The sequence below is a fragment of the Aplidium turbinatum genome, chromosome 15, assembly GCF_918807975.1.
Source record: "Aplidium turbinatum chromosome 15, kaAplTurb1.1, whole genome shotgun sequence".
Classification (NCBI taxonomy): Eukaryota; Metazoa; Chordata; class Ascidiacea; order Aplousobranchia; family Polyclinidae; genus Aplidium; species Aplidium turbinatum.
Genome location: NC_137486.1, coordinates 14,222,350 through 14,238,059, shown reverse-complemented (window position 1 = coordinate 14,238,059; position 15,710 = coordinate 14,222,350). Strand labels below are relative to the sequence as shown.

Below are 15,710 nucleotides of genomic sequence, written 5' to 3'. Positions count from 1 at the left end.
AACGTTAGGCTTAATATTTATTTTAATGACAGGTTAAAGATAATTATGTTTTGATTTTTCAAATGGAAAATAAGTTACTTATGCAAGGAACCCAAGCTATTTTTGTATGTAGGAAGTTTAAAAAGGTTATTGCCAACCTTGACTATGGCGAAAGTAAAACGGTCGTATTCCTTGTAGAACCCAGCCACCTGCATGGAGCCATCGCTCTCAGGCACGAACCAATATCGTCTCGGCGTCATTATCTGAAAGAAATTAAGTTGGTTTCTTTGAAGTTGGCCAAGGCTGGTTAAAGATCGCAGACAACGGTCACTCCAAAGTCGACAACTGAGACACTGGTCGCAGTTGAATGAAACACGAAGAGAAATTTACTCAATGTGGTCAAAAATGAAACCATCAGAAAGGTTAAAGGTTTTATTGAAGTGACATTTGACTGCCCACGAATAAAGGGCAACTGATGAGTTAAAGAAGTCCGCAGTGAGCTCCTAGAGATTCGAAGCAAAGGAAGATTAAGATGGTGCTAGGATGTGTTACAGACGGTTGTTCGCCTGGTCAAACGTCATGTAGAAACCGTTCGGGTCTACTGAATATTACGTCATGGAAATTCCTAAAACATGAGCCAAAATTGCACCATCGTCCGTAAGACTCGTGTCAATCCTGTTGAAACCGGTTTAAACATGAAATGTTGCGTCGCCTTTGAGTTATCACAAATTTTTCTGATTCATTCTCGAAGTTGTTTGTTGGAAGTCGGTCGCACATTTAACTGGTTTATTTGGTGCTTGCTAGCTGGACAAATTCTCCGTCTTTTATCCAAGTAATCTGTATCGTAGTGACAGTTTTAGAGGTGTAGGCATTGCACCAGTCATTTCGATAGCCGCGGGCTAATTTTACTGGAATACACTTTGAATAGACGTTTCGAAGGTGTGTTTATTTTTCGGTCATTACGTACAGACAAACGGATCCGGGAACTTTATGTTACAATTTTCCCACGAAGAATTATGGTTTACCGCTGTGACCATAAAAAATAAAAGACGAGTTCTTGTCAGTTGGTAGGTCAAGAAGAAATTAAAGCAAGAAAAATAAAAAACGATTTGTTAGCTGGTAGGCCAAGAAGCACTTGAAGGCATAAAAATAAACGACGTGTTTGTTGTCAGCTAGTGCAGAAGAACTACTTAGAAGTACAAGAAATAATAAAAGAAGATTTGTTGGTTGGTAGTCTACACTCTTACAGAAGCAAAGAAAAGTAAAGACAATTCTTCTCAGTTTGGTACAGAAGAAAAATAACTTTGACATTCATTGGCAAGAAAGAAGATTAAAAGACAATCCATCTGTGCTTGTAGATTCAAGTGGAAGAATCCAAGCAAGTTTTGTGGACTTTAGGACTTCATACCCGTACAGCTACGGTATCGTGCATTTAAATTCTTTTTTGTATTTTTACGGTCTTGGCAGTTAAGTTTTTTATAACTACTGTAGCCTAATAATTTTGTGTGTTTGTGTAACTTAATTTTTTTAATTGTTAATTTAGCCCCAACATTTAATATGTCTACACTCGGTGGCGAAAAGGACTCGACCGCCGTAGACTCGACTGAGTTTAAGCCTGATGATGTTCTTTGCGGTCGGGCAGGCCATTCTGGGGAGGGACCCAATAACGATGAGGCTAAGTCAGTTCGAGAGGCCCGGCATCTTAGACGGGATATTTTGACTCAAATTGGGGAACTTTCTGTAGCCCTAGGTTCTTTGAGTGATAAGCAGGAACTGTTAATTTTTCGATCTAACTTATCTACTTTAGAAGAGGAATTACGGCATTTCCATGCTCTTTTGACTACAATCTTTAACTCTGCAATCTTGGCAGAACTTCGTGATAGGGTAGATCCCGAATTTAACTCGTTAAAAAATATCTTTGAACAAAAAGAAAGTGAGTTCTCAGATATGTTGGATGCTGACATACATCCTGAGGATAGCGCCTCAAATGTAAGCACTAGGATGTCTAAGAGTTCGTCTCGGATAGTTGCACAAATTAACCTACAGCTAAGACGAGAGGAGCTCCAGATCCAAGCTGAGGCCGAAGCAAGAGCTGCTGAGGCCATCGCGAGAGCTGAGGCCATACGAGCTGAGGCCATCGCGAGAGCTGAGGCCATTCGAGCTGAGGCTGCCGCGAGAGCTGAGGCCGAAGCGAGAGCAGCTGAGGCCGCCGCGAGAGCCGAAGCTAGAGCTGCTGAGTTCGCACTCAAAGACGCTCAGTTGAGGGCCGAACAACGTAAAGAGGTAGTTTTAGCTGAATATCGATCAGAGGCGGGCTCCCGGCGTAGCTCTAGGAAGAGCTCTTCTAGGCATTCCAGAAATGAACATCAATCGCAGTTTAATTTACATAACCTTTTCCAAACGCCCGTTCAACCTGTGAGTGGACCAGGGCAATCCACACGTTTTCCAGCTGTTTCAGGAGGTCTCGGGGCCGCGGCTAAGGGTCTTCCGAATGCTGTAGAGCCAAGGTCTGCGAATTACAACCGAACTCCTCGCCCAGAGCGTACAGGTCACGGGGCCGCCATTAGCAGTAATGCTTTGCCCCCTTCAAAGTTTTCTGCGCCGCTAGTTGTGGATCGCCCAGCTACACGTAATTTGGGTGGTTGTGAGAGGCGTATCGCGTCTCCTGATTTTAACGTGTGTGAGGATCGTGATCGGGCTGTGCATGTGACTGAGCCCACTCAGCCCCTTAAGGGATATAGCTTGTCTTCTCCCGCTAAATCGAGTTCTCAACAGCAGGATTGCTTTTTTGAATACCAAAATAGTAGGACGTTTTTCGATAAGGCGGCCTTGATTGGTTACGATGGTAATAATATGCCATTTATCTTCTTTAAAAATCGTGTTACGGCCTTAATGGCAGCTTCGCCCTTTAAGGGGACTCGTTTGACTTTGTTACAAGCAGCTTGTGTTAGGACAGCTGCGCAAACGATTGCTAATTTGGTTTCTGACACCCCTGGCTTGTCAGAGGAAGACAGGATAGAAATGTCGTTAGCTCGCTTGTCCCAGCGTTTTGGGGTTCGTGGAGGTCTTTTTGCAGAACCGGAAATTAGAAAGTATCGCTATGGTAGCAAATTGACTTCGACCTCTTCCAGTGATCTGAAAGAGTTTAAAGATGAATTGTCGCAGTGTTTGCTTTACGCGCAAGCTTATGGTCAGCGTGATAAATTAGAAGGACGTTTTGTTTTGGATTTGGCTAAGCGACTCCCGTTTGACGCTAAGCAGCGTTATCTTGACTTTTTAGGTGATCAGTATGGTGGCACTGATGAGCCTACTTTTCAGAGTTTGTTTGAATTTGTAGTACGGGAGGAAACGCGTAAGTCGACTGATTTTAGCATTATGCTAATGGGCGATTCTGGTGAGTCGCAGCAATTTAAAAAGTTTGGCAAAGGAAAATTGCCTTCATGTCCGGTTAGGCAGACGTCCGTAAAACCCCATGATGATGTGATGTCAGGGAGTTCGCAGTACTCGACTGTTGTTGGCGCACCGCGCGGTGGTGAAGCCAGACGTAAAAACCTACTGGCATGTATTTGTTGTTCGTCACGTGGTCAAGTTGAATATCATTTTTTGTCTAATTGTAAAGAATTTTTGCGCTTGACACCTAAAGATCGGAGAGATGTCATTGTGAAAGCTGGCAAATGCTTGAATTGTTTGCGCCAGCATATGGTTAGGGATTGCGTTCATGCAAATAACTGTCGTAAGTGTGGGCCTAACAACGATAGGAAACACTATTTTCTTCTGCATGATTTTTATGTGACGTCACGTGATTCTCTGGATTCGGTTGGGAAAGATGATGCTCGTGCCAGAGTTCCTGTGCGTAATGTTAAGATTGGAAATGTTAAAGCAGCCTTTAACCGCGTTACTGCTGCTCGTGTTTTGAATCCAATGACTGGCAAATCGAAATTGGTGTATTGTCAGCATGATCCTGGTTCGCAGTTGACGTTTGTTTCGAGTGATTTGGTGTGTGAACTTGATCTTAAACCGTACGATAAAGCGTCGTTTAAAATGGATACCCTGGCTGGTCAGAAAGCTACTTGTGCTGACCTTGTCAAACTCAACATCCAGTCGTTAGAGACAGATGAACTGTTTCTGTTTTGTGATATAACTTCGGTGGTTAACCCAGCTTGGGCTGACGATGTTAAAACTTTACCGCATAAACAAGATTTAAATGGTTTCCGTCATTTTCATGACGTGAATATGTTTCATTTGAATGATTGTAGTACTGTAGATGTACTGATTGGCAACGACAACGCTTATTTGATGTGTGCAAAAAAAGAGCGTGTTGGTGAAAATCGTAGTGAACCACATGCTTTGCTCACTCCTCTCGGTTGGTTGGCTTGTGGTGGTAAGTCACCCTTAGATGAAAGCGTTGCTAAAGTGTGCAGAGTGCAGACGTCTTCAGAGTCGGATGTCATCTCTGGCTTTCAGCGTAAAATTGAGTCTCGTGATATGGAAATAGCAGACCTGAATAAAGTCATTCAGGATTTGACGTTGCAAAATGAAACCTGTGAATTGTCTCGCAATGATAAGTTGGCTAGAGAACTTGTTGAACCGAATATTGAGTTGAAAGATGGTCGATTTGAGATACCTGTTCCGTTGAAGGAAGATATTGATCTACCTAACAATTTTGTGTTGGCGTCAGATAGAGCTGCTGCTTTAAGAAAGAAAGCTTTAAAACAACCTGAACTTCGTGATTTCCTTACTGACACCATGAAAGATCTTAAATCAAATGGCTATATTGAGCGTACTGGTGAAGCAGGAAATGTCAAGGGATTTGAATGGTATTTACCATACTTTGTTACGTCACAATTAAAAAAGCGCATTGTTTACGATGGCAAGTCTGAATTTCGAGGAACTTGTGTTAATGATGTAATGTTTTCGGGTCCTGACTTGTTAAACCCTCTGGTAGATGTCTTGGCTAGATTTCGGCTTGGTAGATTTGGTCTCATGGCTGATGTGACTAAATGCTTCTTTCAAATAAAATTACCTGAGTCGCAAAGGGATTTGTTTCGTATATTGTGGTTTGAAGATGATGACCTTGAAAATGGTAGGATGGTACCATTTCGTTTTTGTGTACACCCTTGGGGAATAAAGAGTAGCCCGTATATCGCTTGCTTGGCTATAAAGAAAATGATCGAGCAGAATCCCAGCAGTGCTGGTGAATTGACTCTCTGCAATATTGCAAATAATATGTACATGGATGATTTTATATTTTCGGCTGATAGCTTAGAGGAAGCTCAGCAAATCACTCATGAATCAATTGCTTTGTTTGATAGCCGTGGGTTTAAACTTGGTAAGTGGAGTGCTAACAAGGAGGCTATGATTGTCTTGTCAAATTTGGATAATGAGATGCTTTCACCTTTGATTCGTGACATTGACTTTCAGACTGAAAATATGACTTTGCCATCAGCGAAGACATTGGGTTGTGTGTGGCAAACCGAGTCTGACGAGATGCGTATCGCATGTTCCTTAAAGCCCTTAGCTAAACACACGCGCCGAAGTATGCTCAGTCAGCTTGGACAAAATTTTGATCCGCTAGGCTTTGGAGCGCCATTTTTTCTAAAAGCACGCCTTATACTTCAGCAATTGGCGATAGACAAGTTTGATTGGGACACCGAGGTCCCTGATAGCTTTGTTAAAGAGTGGGAGTCGTGGCTTCGCTCTTTGGACCTGCTTAAGGATTTTTCGTTACCGAGATGGTATTTTGCAAACTCTGGTGTGTGCAGTCCGGATGATATTGTTTCATATCAATTGCATGGGTTTAGTGATGCTTCGGCGCAAGGTGGCGCCTGGGAGGCAATGGTTAAACAATTTAAAATCGCATTTTTTCACATTTTGGACTCTTCAATTCGAAAGCCCAATTTTATTGAACTGCTTACGTACACAGGCAGTGCCGTTCGGATCGTGAACGAACGCCCTTTGGTACCTTTGAGTGACGACCCTAGGGATTTTACTGTCATCACCCCTGCCTCACTTTTGACCCCATACTTAGACCCATACTGTGCTGTTGGGCAACCACATGATCGTGACCAATTAAGAAGGGATTATCGGTTCAATTTGTCACTTTCTCAGCAGTTTTGGAGTAAATGGATCGATTTTTACTTGCCAGGTCTTCAGGGCCGGAAAAAATGGCTAAAAATGGCCGAGAATTTGGAGCCTGGTCAACTTGTAGTGGTAGGTTCTCTCCAGGACATTGGTAAACGTGGGAAGTATCAACTTGGGAGGGTGCATGAGGTAGTTCCACAAATTAGGAAAGGGAAGCCTGTGGTTCGTAGAGCTAAAGTTGCCGTCTGCAACTATGATGAGAATACGGGGAAAGTGAAAGTAGACTATGTGTTGAGGGATATTTCGTGCCTTGCCCCCGTAAAGAACACCTAAGTGTTAGGGTTTGAGCCTGGTTTTGTCTGCGGTGGCCGACACTTGTCTGAGCCCAGAACAGTCGGTTATTATCGCAATCATTGTATATAGCATCATTTTTTGCGTGTACCTAATACCTATGGTACTAATTTCATGTATCGTCGTGTTTATTCTTATTGCTGTTCATTCTTTGCATGCCCTTTGTATTTGCGTATTAACTTAAACGTGAGTGATTCAAACAATTTGTGTATCATGTGTTTTTATTCATTGGCTCACAATTGTCGTCAATTCTTTTTTAGTTATGCCATGCAGACTGTCATAACTAGGGGCCGCTATGTTACAGACGGTTGTTCGCCTGGTCAAACGTCATGTAGAAACCGTTCGGGTCTACTGAATATTACGTCATGGAAATTCCTAAAACATGAGCCAAAATTGCACCATCGTCCGTAAGACTCGTGTCAATCCTGTTGAAACCGGTTTAAACATGAAATGTTGCGTCGCCTTTGAGTTATCACAAATTTTTCTGATTCATTCTCGAAGTTGTTTGTTGGAAGTCGGTCGCACATTTAACTGGTTTATTTGGTGCTTGCTAGCTGGACAAATTCTCCGTCTTTTATCCAAGTAATCTGTATCGTAGTGACAGTTTTAGAGGTGTAGGCATTGCACCAGTCATTTCGATAGCCGCGGGCTAATTTTACTGGAATACACTTTGAATAGACGTTTCGAAGGTGTGTTTATTTTTCGGTCATTACGTACAGACAAACGGATCCGGGAACTTTATGTTACAATTTTCCCACGAAGAATTATGGTTTACCGCTGTGACCAGGATGGTTTTAAAGAAAGACATCGATAGGGTACAAATAACATGAGAACAGCGAAAAATAGAATTGACGGTGTAAAAACATTTTCTTGAGATGACCTGACATGTTGATGATGTCAGGTTTAGCCTAGTTAGCATTTCTACTTGACTTGTGTGAACTTCATAATATGAAAAATTGGGATATACTTGTAGCATAGCCTATAACTCATTAAAACTTGCACATTTTTTTTTCAATTTGCGTAAAATATGATCCAGTTAAAGTATTGTAGCTTCAAAATCTTGTTTACGACTGTCGCCAGTGGCTTGAGGTGAGTCTACATTATCAGATATCACCCTGTCTGCAATACAATCTTTAACCAACCTCGTAATTTAGTTGATCAACGAACCACTCTCCTCCCAGATGGTTACAAGCCATATCCACGTCACCGAAGTACAGAAGCACATGGATATCGTCCTGAGAAGATTTTAAATGATGCTGAGCAATGTTTTTCAAAAGAGAAATAGATGAGGAACTTAGTTAGTAAACATAGTGTTTTCATGTATGTAGTCCCATAAATTCTCTTACAACCGGCTTTATATTTGAACCACACAATCTTTTTAACCGTCTGTCAAATGATAAAAGACAAAAAAGTAAAGGTCACAAAAAGCAGTTAAAAGTGTTACTTGAAAAAGTTGTTTTCAGGTTAACTTAGACAAAAAATTTCCAAACATCTAGCTTCTCAAAGTAATTACCAGTGAGTTTAACATCTTTTTGATTGGTTGCGTCATGTCCGGGTACTGCTTTACGTAGGAGGTAAGCACTGTCTCACTGCAACATCACGGACCATTATTGAGCGTTCTTTTAGGAGTGAACTAATTTGTTATGGTACAGTGGTACACACATGGAATAACTTAATTATAATTATCAGTCTACTCAAAAAACATAAGTTTTATCGCTTTCTTTTAAGACCTACTGACTACTTGACAAATTTAAATTTCGAAACGAAATTATTTCCATTATAACTTGTGCGTCTGTGCAGAACGAGCATTTTGAAAGTTTAAATTTGACGAGTGATTTACGATATTTTTTTTTTGTAGATACCTAAGTGCAATGGTGGAATAGAGTTCTGCATTACGTTGTTTGTAAACTAGAGGCTATTGATTTCTGCTTTAGTGCTGCATAAACTATTTGTGCTGCAAGACTTAGCTTGAATTTTGCGATCGCTAGCCTACTTGCAACGTATTTCAACATCTTACTTGCACAATTGCCATTCCTTGGCACTTGCGTGGATAGCTTCTTGAACCTCACGTCGATTTAAATAGTTTGTGATAAAAGTTGCATTAGTGCAAGTAGGAACCATTTTTAATTTGGAACTCCCAAAGAACCCTTCCTGTGTTTTAACAAAAGTTTAAAAGCAAAATTTTCACTGAAAACTATTGAATAATTTATTTTTCTAACAAGCTTTAAATATTAATTACTACCGTCGTCGTCGTCGTCGTGTGAGCGTCTGGGGCCGAGGGTCTATCCTTTTACCACCCCAGATTCACGATGTTCTAGGACCACACTGGAAGGCTACTAGAGAGCAGCCAGTCTTTGGTTTCATCATCCATGACACGCAGACCTTCCACTCCGTTAGGTGGCTTGAAGATGGAACAGTCATTGATGATGTGGTCTGCGGTCTGTTCCTCGGCACCACATTCACAGGAGGAGGAAGAGGCCATTCCCCATTGGTGCATGGTTGAGCGGAAAAGCCCGACGCCCGTACGGAGACGGTTGAGGCGCACCCATGCCTGTCTTGATAGTGTCAGGCCGATGGGGCGTGTGTCGGCGTCGGGGATGAACGAATGGAGTCTGGTGGCGCTTGACTTCCATTCAGAACTCCATTTATGGTCCGCTCAAGTAGCCGCAGAGATGTCTTGTACATCAGCTTCGTTGATAAGAAGTTGAGGGGGTGGCACGAATTACTACGGCTGGCATGACTTACTACCCATTGAAACGTTAAGGATAGCCAACAGATACAGCCTACAGGTAGCCTACTTCAAAGAAACAACCGGTTGCAGGCGAGTCTACTAAAAAAAAACTTTAGGCCTACTGTAGATACAGGCTTGTCTGCACTATGGTGGTGGTATAGGCAGGGCCGGATTTAGCTGATGGGGGCCCGGGGCACTTTTAGATCGGGGGGCCCCCATGCAAAAAAAATTTTACCATCTCTACGTCTACAGTAGCATCAGTCCAGTATTGCACAGCATTTTGCAGAAACTTTAAAGACCAAAAGGAAAAAAAATAACACAAAATCACATTTTAACCACATAGGGGGGCCCTTCAAAAGTCGGGGGGCCCGGGGCAACTGCCCCCCTAAATCCGGGCCTGGGTATAGGGCAGAGGATAAGACTTGCTACTTAATTGTGCAACCCTGGTACGTTTCACGGCTTGCTTGTTATTGAAAAATGCCGCTTATGTGTAGACCTACTCATGATGTAATAAATTGGGTGGGCTTAGTTACTGCAAAAAAGGCAACAGCAAAAAAAGACGACTACTCCACTCTCGTTAGTGCCGAAAGCTTATTACAGTAAAATGTTGCCACAATAATGACAATGTTGCCTAAGTCGACACAACACAAAAATGACAATTTTGCCTAACTCGACTTAACACAAAAATGACAATGGTGCCTGACTCGACACAACACAAAAATGACTATGTTGCCTAACTCGACACAACACAAAAATGACAATGTTGCTTAACTCGACAAAACACAAAAATGACAATATTGCTTAACTCGACACAACACAAAAATGACAATGTTGCCTAACTCGACACAACGCAAAAATGACAATTTTGCCTAACTCGACTTAACACAAAAATGACAATGTTGCCTGACTCGACACAACACAAAAATGACAATGTTGCCTAACTCGACACAACACAAAAATGACAATTTTGCCTAACTCGACTTAACACAAAAATGACAATGTTGCCTAACTCGACACAACGCAAAAATGACAATTTTGCCTAACTCGACTTAACACAAAAATGACAATGTTGCCTAACTCGACACAACACAAAAATGACAATGTCGCCTAACTCAACACAACACAAAAATGACAATGTTGCCTAACTCGACACAACACAAAAATGACAATGTTGCCTAACTCGACACAACGCAAAAATGACAATTTTGCCTAACTCGACTTAACACAAAAATGACAATGTTGCCTAACTCGACACAACACAAAAATGACAATGTCGCCTAACTCAACACAACACAAAAATGACAATGTTGCCTAACTCGACACAACACAAAAATGACAATGTTGCTTAACTCGACACAACACAAAAATGACAATATTGCCTAACTCGACACAACACAAAAATGACAATATTGCCTAACTCGACACAACACAAACATGACAATATTGCCTAACTCGACACAACACAAAAATGACAATGTTGCTTAACTCGACAAAACACAAAAATGACAATATTGCCTAACTCGACACAACACAAAAATGACAATATTGCCTAACTCGACACAAATGACAATTTTGCCTAACTCGACTTAACACAAAAACGACTATGTTGCCTGACTCGACACAACACAAAAATGACAATATTGCCTAACTCGACACAACACAAAAATGACAATATTGCCTAACTCGACACAACACAAAAATGACAATGTCGCCTAACTCGACACAACACAAAAATGACAATGGTGCCTGACTCGACACAACACAAAAATGACTATGTTGCCTAACTCGACAAAACACAAAAATGACAATGTTGCCTGACTCGACACAACACAAAAATGACAATGTTGCTTAACTCGACAAAACACAAAAATGACAATATTGCCTAACTCGACACAACACAAAAATGACAATATTGCCTGACTCGACACAACACAAAAATGACAATATTGCCTAACTCGACACAACACAAAAATGACAATGTTGCTTAACTCGACAAAACACAAAAATGACAATATTGCCTAACTCGACACAACACAAAAATGACAATGGTGCCTGACTCGACACAACACAAAAATGACTATGTTGCGTAACTCGACAAAACACAAAAATGACAATGTTGCCTGACTCGACACAACACAAAAATGACTATGTTGCTTAACTCGACACAACACAAAAATGACAATATTGCCTAACTCGACACAACACAAAAATGACAATATTGCCTGACTCGACACAACACAAAAATGACAATATTGCCTAACTCGACACAACACAAAAATGACAATGTTGCTTAACTCGACAAAACACAAAAATGACAATATTGCCTAACTCGACACAACACAAAAATGACAATATTGCCTAACTCGACACAACACAAAAATGACAATTTTGCCTAACTCGACTTAACACAAAAATGACTATGTTGCCTGACTCGACACAACACAAAAATGACAATATTGCCTAACTCGACACAACACAAAAATGACAATATTGCCTAACTCGACACAACACAAAAATGACAATGTTGCCTAACGCGACACAACACAAAAATGACAATGGTGCCTGACTCGACACAACACAAAAATGACTATGTTGCGTAACTCGACTTAACACAAAAATGGCAATGTCTTTTAACTCAAAAAGTAGATAGCTGATAAAACACAATGTAAGAACATTAATGTAGCCTACAAACCTTGCTTCGGAAGGGTTGGAAGTGTTCTGCTGAAAACAAATGTCTTGCTCCGTGGTAGTTCTTTCTCAGTTCGTTTTGTGATTCTGTTGCACATGTGGCGTAAAGATTGTAAAGGTTCAGCCCCTCATTTTGTGTGATGTGATTTACTTTGTATACCTAAAAAGACATGAAGCGCCTTAAATGAAAAAAATTATATCTTTTGTCGACTCAGTCCAACAATAAGTTGTTCTTGTAGCTAAGGTGCATTTGAGCAAGCGTACAATATTTATCTCGTACCGAATTCCAACAATTGTTTATTAATTGCAGCAAGTAAGCAAGGAAGTAGGCTACAATAAGCTAATAGGCTAAGAAGATAAGAAACTTATAAGAGCGTGCTAAAGTAATTAAAAAAACTCTTTTTTGTGCCTTACGTTTGATTTACTTTTTTATTATAAACCAAACCTTTTCACTTGGTTGTACAACGCATGTACGGTAACAGTCGACCACTTAAGCTTACCTTTAACTGACAGTCTTCATTAAAGAAATCGTTAAAGTTACAGATGCCGTTATGATCGCAACAATATCTCTGCAACTCGTTCCACAATGTAGTGCCCAACAATCCATGGTAATAAGCAAAATATATCAGGGATCGTTTGTTGATGTCTTCATTTAAAAGACCGTTTCCAATAATAGTGCCCTATAAACAGAAATGTTATATAGGTATAGGATAAAAAGGAATGCAAACTTTGACTAATCTGAAAGCAAAAGAGTTTGTTTACGTATTTTGTTATCACTTCTTGAACGGCGATAAGCCTACTACAAAAGTGTCAGGTTATGTGCACAGATGCACAGCAGTTTTATATCATTTTTTTAATAAAAAAAGTTTAGATCTAATCAAAAATGTAGAGCACCAAATGAAGATACTAAACTCATGTTCAGCATACGAATACAATACGTTTCGAAACATTTGCTGAATATGAGTTTAGTATGTACATTAGCCTATGGGCTCTTTGTTTTTTAGTTACAGTAGATTGACCAGGCGTTCCATTTATTTTGCTCCTAAGTCTAGATATTCACCAGCAAATACATCTTAGCGATGTTAATGGCTCTATTGTTGAAGACTAAGATATCGCTAACTACCATTTGACCGTTTGTCAATTAAACTAAAAACAATTAGGCTTAGGCTACTTGTAGTCCTACAAAATACGCTGACACTACTGCAATAAAATTCCGGAAAGAAAAATGTAGAAAAAAAAATCAATTCAAAACCTTGATGTTTGGCACCATCCAGCTGTTGTCATCAATTATAGCGTTGACCAATGTTGGAACATACACACCAGCGTAGCTTTCACCAGCTATGTAAAGGTCATAAGTTTGATAGAAAGGAAATTTTGAAAAGAATTTCTTCAATGCTTGTACTGTATCTAAAGCGACCTTAAAAGAATGACGTTGTGATTTACAGTTAGAATGAGAATGTGGTTTCAGCTGCAAGATTCGAAAATTGGAAAAATTTTAATATCCTGAATTTTTGTAAGCTTACATGGACGAGAGGCATGCATGTGAATGCCGATCGGTAAAGCTTGCTAAGTCTAAAATGTGATAAGCAGACCGTAACTTTATGTAGGCATGATATTAGTTAATCTGAAATTACTTTAAATAATTAAACAATTGCTATGGAAGATTTGTGTTAAAATTTATATTAAAAGCTGGCGCCCGTATCGATCCCATGCAAATGCTCACCAAGTCATCGTTTGTCTCATCATTTGGTTCGATGTCATATGAAAAGCCAACACCAGCCGGCGAGTCTATGTAGAGAATATGAGCCAATTTGTTCCACGAGTAAGAGTTCTTTATCAGTTGACCAGTCGCCGGGTTAAACTGCAATATAAAAGCCACGGGTTTTATAATGCGGTTTGATTTTATTGTAGGCTAGAAAACTTTATCTTTTGCACTGAGAAAATTTTGCAAGCTTAATTCTGGCAGTTACGCATACTTTTAGAAGCTTTGAATCACTGGCGTAGGTCCCCGAGTGTAACAAAGTGAAGTTTGCCGCTTGTTGTTGTTGCTTGTAAACTATTCCACCTACTAGATGCGCTGAATGGAGCGCTGTCCCTGAAGTGCGTTGCTGAAGCGCACACCCCGAGAGTCGGACCAGCGTTTACTTCATTTTGTTGCGGTTGCGTGTATGCGTAACGTCGGAAGTTAAACCTACTGAGCCATTGGGACAAATCCATTAGGCAACTCATGAAGTATTATTTGAAAAAGGGATAGTAAAATTATTCGAAATTATTTTTAAAATAAATAAAATAAACGATTTTGAGAAGTTAACTAAGATAACCTAATGTTTAGTTTTTGTAATTGGCAATTTAAATAACAACAATAAGAATTTTGTTAAGTAGCCTACAATTTTTTACCATTTTTCAGCAAAAAAAAATGAGTTCTTACAATTTCTTGAAAACATAAAAAATGGATAGCCTACTGCACTCTGAACTCTAAAGACTTCCAACGCAGTTTAAAAGATGTTCATAAGTCATATTAACTTGCAACTAAGTTAGTAAAAGTTTGTTTAACCTATGTTTGTTTTACTTTATCAATTAAAACATCTATCTATTCCTACGCTGCAACAAAAATAATATGCAACATATCCTAACTTTGTATGGTCCGTGCTCAGCAAACAACCCATCCATTGAACTACATCCGGGACCTCCGTTGAACCAAACGATCAATTTGTCTGAAGTTGGGTCTTCGCATTCATTTAACCTGAATAACATGATAGTTTACAGTGGATCTGAGTATTTATCCTCGACTCGCAATTCAGCAATCTAACCTGACAATACAGTAAAAGACCTAGAAAAATATTGGTGAGCAGCCTGGTGTACAATAATATTATTGACAAAGTGCTAAAAGAAAATGTACAAAATAAAAGCTGAAGCCGGGAGATCGCTTGAGCCAAATTCTGAGCCAGTTTTAAGCCAAACAATCAATCAATTAATTACATGATGAAATAGGTACCGTACCTGGTTGGTTTTGCAAGAACGTGACTTTACGTTGCATGAAAAAAATTAACATCAAAGTTTTTTGTCCAGTGATATTGATGTCGCTGATAACACTAAAGTCTCATGACGCATGAGCTACTTTCAAGCAATTTTACGTTTTAGACTACAATATAAAATTATCCTTGTTCATCCAACGTAAGCAACCCTATAGCATTTGGTTTGGTATTCAATGCAGCATTTTAGTTAAACTGGTAGACCATCTAATTCCGAATTTCTGAGTTGGTATGGTTTTGCCTTTAATCGAGCAAGCCTGAGTTATTCTCCAGGTCGAAGCAAATCAAACACTTTAATGATTATACCATTTGCTTTTTGATTAAAATACTGAGGAAAAGTATGGATAGCAGGCTAATATGGTCCCATCATAAAATTAATACAAAATTCAAAAACATTTGCTGAGATAATTGGTTATTGTTTAAAGACTAAAACTAAGCACATCTTGATGTGATTTAATGATGATGATGTGATCATATTTTTTCTCTCTAAAATATGCAATTAGGGTATGAAATTAATCTTTACCCAATCACTGGCATGCCTACCAGTAGAAAAGAGCCTTTTTGGGTGAAATTTCCAGGTACCCCGAAAACATAGAGAACGCCGGCATTTCAGGTACGCCAGGAAGATGAGTGATCTTATCCGGTAGAGTTTGCCAGTTGAAGGTTTTCTCCATTCGCACAACTTGCTGCTTGGACCGATTTGCTTTTGACAACGTTACAACCATACTCAACCACAAGATGGCGCTAAGTATCATGTTGAATGCTGTGTTCTTGTGACGCCACCAGTGCAGTAGACTGTTCTGCAATGATTTCTTAACTGGATACTATAGTTTTCCCTATTTTGAATT

General features: G+C 39.8%; 1 protein-coding gene across 1 annotated transcript in view; it reads right to left on the bottom strand.

Annotated features, from left to right (window-relative positions):
- The window catches only part of LOC145784471 (lysosomal protective protein-like), a 16,742-nt gene extending 1,032 nt beyond the window's left edge, over nucleotides 1–15,710 (bottom strand). Inside the window, exons 1-10 of the mRNA XM_082596292.1 lie at nucleotides 15,406–15,710; nucleotides 14,465–14,573; nucleotides 13,554–13,691; nucleotides 13,083–13,247; nucleotides 12,331–12,510; nucleotides 11,835–11,990; nucleotides 8,429–8,562; nucleotides 7,925–8,000; nucleotides 7,554–7,646; nucleotides 138–242 (exon numbers count right to left, since the gene is read on the bottom strand). Of these exons, the coding sequence (XP_082452418.1) occupies nucleotides 138–242; nucleotides 7,554–7,646; nucleotides 7,925–8,000; nucleotides 8,429–8,562; nucleotides 11,835–11,990; nucleotides 12,331–12,510; nucleotides 13,083–13,247; nucleotides 13,554–13,691; nucleotides 14,465–14,573; nucleotides 15,406–15,617 (1,368 nt within the window). The 5' untranslated portion in view covers nucleotides 15,618–15,710. The remainder of the gene's footprint in view (nucleotides 1–137; nucleotides 243–7,553; nucleotides 7,647–7,924; nucleotides 8,001–8,428; nucleotides 8,563–11,834; nucleotides 11,991–12,330; nucleotides 12,511–13,082; nucleotides 13,248–13,553; nucleotides 13,692–14,464; nucleotides 14,574–15,405) is intronic.